The sequence below is a fragment of the Rhagoletis zephyria genome, unplaced genomic scaffold (genome assembly GCF_001687245.7).
Source record: "Rhagoletis zephyria isolate East Lansing unplaced genomic scaffold, Rhagoletis_zephyria_1.1 Rzeph_scaffold_05788, whole genome shotgun sequence".
NCBI classification, from domain to species: Eukaryota; Metazoa; Arthropoda; class Insecta; order Diptera; family Tephritidae; genus Rhagoletis; species Rhagoletis zephyria.
This window is the reverse complement of record NW_016162871.1, coordinates 25,570-31,433: the sequence shown is the minus strand read 5'-3', so window position 1 is coordinate 31,433 and position 5,864 is coordinate 25,570. Positions and strand designations below refer to the sequence as shown.

The 5,864-nt window shown below is 40.8% G+C and overlaps 1 protein-coding gene across 1 annotated transcript; it reads left to right on the top strand.

Moving 5' to 3' along the window:
* Positions 1-422: 422 nt before the first annotated feature.
* Positions 423-1,797, top strand: LOC108372474 (box A-binding factor-like; the record flags this gene model as incomplete). The annotated part of the gene is made up of 1 exon (XM_017628171.1): positions 423-1,797. A coding segment is annotated over one exon (1,367 nt), but the record flags the coding sequence as incomplete, so codon positions are not given.
* Between the last annotated feature and the right edge of the window lie 4,067 nt (positions 1,798-5,864).

Sequence of the window (5,864 nt, the reverse complement as noted above, 5' to 3'; positions counted from 1 at the left end):
TCTAGCTTTTTGAAATCGTTCAGATGCTTTGAGTTTACCGTATTTTCAATTGACTTGGCACAAATACCATTTTCTCCTTTTACAAATTACATCACCGCCGATTTTCCTTCATTCCTTTGAGTTCGCTACTTAAGTTCACAACCCATATTCGATCCCTCCTCAATGCGTTTTGCATTCAGTTTGCGCTTCACCTATCCACGTATTCAATTATATTCCATGCCGATCGTACGTTTGTTTGTTTGTAGTTTCTTACCTTACATCCACAATCAAAACTGCTAGCGCAAGCTAATTATTCCAAATTAAAAAGTACCCGCGAGTAGGTGCTAAATACTACTTCAAATTCCACCAAAAGTTTAATTCAGTCAAAATCCCCAACTCTGAAAGTGTTAGGTGACTGCATAATTCCAAAACTGTGATTACAGGTGATGATGATGATGATGATGATGATGGTGTTGGTGGCAGAGACATGCGCGATGACGTTAATGCAAACGACGATGTTGTTAACGACAGAGAAGGCGGCGATGTCGGCAATGCCAATGATGATTATATAGATACCGATGATGGTGAGGATGACGTACTGGCTGGTGCTGACGTACGCCGCCGCATTGTGTACCATCACAATCGAAGGCATGCGATTCGAGCAACTGGGGCCTTGGGAAATCGGCATCATGTTGCCGATAACATTAATTTGGTTAACGAAAATCGTTCGCACGATCTATGCGGCGAAGAGGATTATGACTACGAAAATGATTGCCATAGCGATTGCGATCATAAAATTTTGGACAGCAACTATAAATGCCACTACAAGCGATGCAAGCAAGAGGCGGCAATGCGCACTCAACAGGCACACCCACAGTTGCAACAGCAACATTTGCATGCGCAACACTATCACCAACAACATGCTGCTGAGATAATGTTGCACGCGCGCAACGGTCCGTTGAATGATGCTATTAGTCTCACAACGGCAGCTGCGGCGCCTCCACCCCCACCCCTGCCAGCGGCACCCGCACAATTGGCAGTCGCACACCGTCACTTGCATCCACAAACCGTTATAAATCTTGGGCGCTGCAGCAGCGCTCTGGATGCGCTTTGCTCCGTAGAAGCCGCTGCTGCAGCGGCCGTTGCTGCGCTCTCACCAGCCTCCTCGAATGCCTCAACAGCATCCGCAACGCTACATCACCAACAACAATTGGCATATGCACAGCAGCAACATGCTGCTGCAGCTAACTATCAACAGCAACAACATAACCACCACCAACACCAACAGCAGCAGCAAACTTTGGCAGCAGCTGCCAACTTAGTGCAACACCATCATTTGCAACAGCACCAACAACTACAACAACCGCAACATGCGCCTCACTTCCACACCACGCCACCAAGTGCTAGCACGCCGCCTAGCCACAACAACAACGTACAACTGCAACTCGTTGCAGCGGCGAATGCCAATTCACCCAACGCCACCAACACCCCGACTTCGGCGGGTGCATCAGCAGCAGCAGCGGCGGCGGCGGCGGCGGCGGCAGCTGCTGCTAATCGTCGCGATCACAACATCGACTACTCAACGCTTTTCGTGCAATTGTCCGGCACGCTGCCCACGCTGTATCGCTGCGTCAGCTGCAATAAGATAGTGTCGAACCGTTGGCATCACGCCAACATACATCGGCCTCAGAGTCATGAGTGTCCTGTCTGCGGGCAAAAGTTTACGCGTCGAGACAATATGAAAGCCCATTGTAAAATAAAACACGCAGATATAAAAGATCGTTTCTTCAGTCATTATGTACATATGTGATCAATTCTTTATGTGGTCAAATAAATAGTTAAAATTAATCACTCGCGCCTCGAGCCACTTACNGTTGAATGATGCTATTAGTCTCACAACGGCAGCTGCGGCGCCTCCACCCCCACCCCTGCCAGCGGCACCCGCACAATTGGCAGTCGCACACCGTCACTTGCATCCACAAACCGTTATAAATCTTGGGCGCTGCAGCAGCGCTCTGGATGCGCTTTGCTCCGTAGAAGCCGCTGCTGCAGCGGCCGTTGCTGCGCTCTCACCAGCCTCCTCGAATGCCTCAACAGCATCCGCAACGCTACATCACCAACAACAATTGGCATATGCACAGCAGCAACATGCTGCTGCAGCTAACTATCAACAGCAACAACATAACCACCACCAACACCAACAGCAGCAGCAAACTTTGGCAGCAGCTGCCAACTTAGTGCAACACCATCATTTGCAACAGCACCAACAACTACAACAACCGCAACATGCGCCTCACTTCCACACCACGCCACCAAGTGCTAGCACGCCGCCTAGCCACAACAACAACGTACAACTGCAACTCGTTGCAGCGGCGAATGCCAATTCACCCAACGCCACCAACACCCCGACTTCGGCGGGTGCATCAGCAGCAGCAGCGGCGGCGGCGGCGGCGGCGGCAGCTGCTGCTAATCGTCGCGATCACAACATCGACTACTCAACGCTTTTCGTGCAATTGTCCGGCACGCTGCCAACGCTGTATCGCTGCGTCAGCTGCAATAAGATAGTGTCGAACCGTTGGCATCACGCCAACATACATCGGCCTCAGAGTCATGAGTGTCCTGTCTGCGGGCAAAAGTTTACGCGTCGAGACAATATGAAAGCCCATTGTAAAATAAAACACGCAGATATAAAAGATCGTTTCTTCAGTCATTATGTACATATGTGATCAATTCTTTATGTGGTCAAATAAATAGTTAAAATTAATCACTCGCGCCTCGAGCCACTTACCCACACACACACACAGACACACACACACAGGGGCACAGTTCTTCCATTAGACCGAATTCACTTAAAATAGTATTTATTTCCACTCTATATTCTTCAAGCTTATGTAGGTACAAAGTGTCTCACTATTACGGTTGGCAACTCTATGCCCAGCATACTTCTACGCGATTGTCGTGAATGTTGTGAAGAAAAGACGAATCTCCGAATCAGGTCACATTTTCGATTAAAAGTAAACATTAAATAAATATAAATTGTTGCATACTTTTGAGTGCCACAACAACAAAACTGAAGATTAATTCTGTAGAACAGAGGTTATCATTGGGCTTTAGCTTGAAAACATAAAAATTGTCCAACCCACTTACATAATGGTTTTAATCTTTTAAACACCAAAAATCGGCAGACTAACGGCCCTGTTCCTTACATCAAAGACAAATGTTATTCCATGACTATTTAAGTTACTACTGCGCCTAAAACTATGCCGCATAAACTTTATTGAAGCGCAATAATCAGACAGCCGATCGAAAATTTGTTTTGCAATTGTTTTTTTGGTATATTTTAAAATATAGATATTTTTAGTTTCGTCCTTAAAATGGAGTATTCGAACGGTAGTATCTTCTGCAAAACGGCATGGATTTTTTTCTTTATTTTTATTATGGTTCAGTTATTTAAGCTCGCATGCAAAAAAAAAACTCTTGAAAATTTAAAGTTTAATAATTAATTATTTACAAATTGAATTTTGTTTAATAGATTTTTTCGAACATTATAGGCATTTTTTATTTTAGTATTTACAGGGGCTTGAAAACCGTTGGCATTAATAAAAAATCGAAGATTTGACGGAATCATACTCTTAATAAAAACCCGAAGATAATAGGGAAACTATTTATAAAAAATTTCAGTCCATTTCAATTGTATTTCAATTTTACAATTTATTTGAAAATTTTCAATCCATTTTTTTCCCAAGCAACTTTTTTTGTTCGAACGGTAATAACTTCTGCAAAAACTAATGGATTTGAAGGAATTTTTTTTTTTTTTTTTTTGGGCTACAGTTCAGTTAACTAAGCTTCTATGCAAAAATAAGTACGTGAAAATTTGAATATTACATAATATTTAATTCAATAATTTTAACTTTTTTCCAAAATTGTTCGACATTTCCATTTTACATATGAAGTTTTTAGGTACAACAAAAAGTGTGATTAATGAACAATATTATATGTTAGTGTGGACATGCTGAAATTCACTTTTTCCAAGATATGAATTTATAAAACAAATTGTTACAAAACACATTTTCGATCAGGTCGGCGGTCCGATCTGAATGGTCTAATTACAATCACTCTGCTGCATTTGAGCGATGGCCTAGGTTAGACTTGCGAAACTTGAGAAACTCCCCAAGAAAAAGTCTAGCGATGTCAATAACACCTGGTCAACTTCGTGTGTATTAGCACCGCTACACGACGGCGATTTCGAAAAATGAAATTGCTGCCAAAATCGGGATCGTCTTCTTATCACTCCGAAGCCCAGTCTGTCAACACACTGCATTGTCTATTGTCATCAATAGATTGCGGTTGTTTGGGCTTATTTGTCTACATAAAAATCCGCAGTCTAGTCAACAACTTTCAGCACCTGGGTCAATTCGATCTTGTACGGGTATAAGCCCAAGTCCTGACGCAAAACTCGCGAAGTTCAAATCTGTGAAAGGACGAGTTTTTCTGCGCGAAGTGGAATCAAGGCGATGTTTTCGGCCGTTCTGACGTTCTTTTAACCAAACCGGTCGTCTCAAATTCAGCCATTAAAAATTGGGGGTCACTCTCCATTGCCGACTGTACCTTAGAATGAGCGCAACGCTCGCAACGTTTTCACTAACGAATACTTGTTGTGATAATAAAATTGCACCAGTTGGACGTGCTGCTCTATCTTGTCACTTGCAATGAGGATTTGGCAACAGTGACTGAAAAATAAATCATAGGTTAGACAGGTTTCACGAAAGCTACATCATCGCCAGAGGGCGCAGGAATCTACGCGCGCCAATTTAAAAGCGCTTTAATTGGACAATTCACAAAGGTGGCGTAAGTGTTGTATTGCTGCTTGTCGTAAACTTTTGATCGGTTGAAAATAGTTTCAGGGATTCTCAATATATCATAAGACTCCTATTAAATATTTTCTCACTATCAAAAATAGTTTATTGTGGTTTCGAGCTCTCTAAAAATTGTTATTAATTTTTAATCGTTAAAAACTTTACGGCATGAGACTATATGAAACATTACGAATTATTGTAAATTTTTCACAAAGCTATGGTTGAGTTGCCTACCATAATAATGACATTAATAGCGTTTTCTTTCCTACAAAAAGTGTTGCCTTTTCATTGCCCTCTCCTTAGTATTTAGTGCGAAGAAGGCACTGAGAAGGCAACATTTTTCGGTAGAAAAGAGAACGCCATAAGTTTTATTCACACTATACCAATCAACACATTGACACATGTACAAGTATAACTAGTACATTTTAATCTTATACCAAACAAAAAATTAAGATATCTTTAAATTTTTCCTCGTAGCTAAATAGAATTTATGAACGTATGTATTTATGAAACGTAGTTGTAAATCTTCGAAGCCAGCGAAACACCAAAGAAATCACTAAATGATATAACATAAAATGAATATAAAATTGTAATAATAATGACTTTACAAGTAACTGTTAAAAAAAAAGGTCAGTATATCTAGTATTTAAAAGTTTAAACGAGCAAGCGATTTTAACAAAATAAAAAACCAAACAAAGTACGAGTATTAACCCACCCGGGCAAATTTTGGATTCTGTAGTAGACTGTAGTTTTGCATATTTACCAATAGTATTTTTTTTATTAAAGTCAAGGTATTAAGATGAAATGAAAATTCGAAAAATTACACCAATACAAAGATATTTATATTTAGTGAAATTTATTTATTTATAATATTTTATATTATCTATTTTATGTAGTCACCACCAGCCAAAGAAAAGTAAAAAAAAAAATTGCGAAGCAAATACAAAACTGTTTGCAATTTATTGTAGTATTTTTTGCCCTTACTTACAAAACATACATTTGCAACGAGAGAACAAGTATTATTCTAGG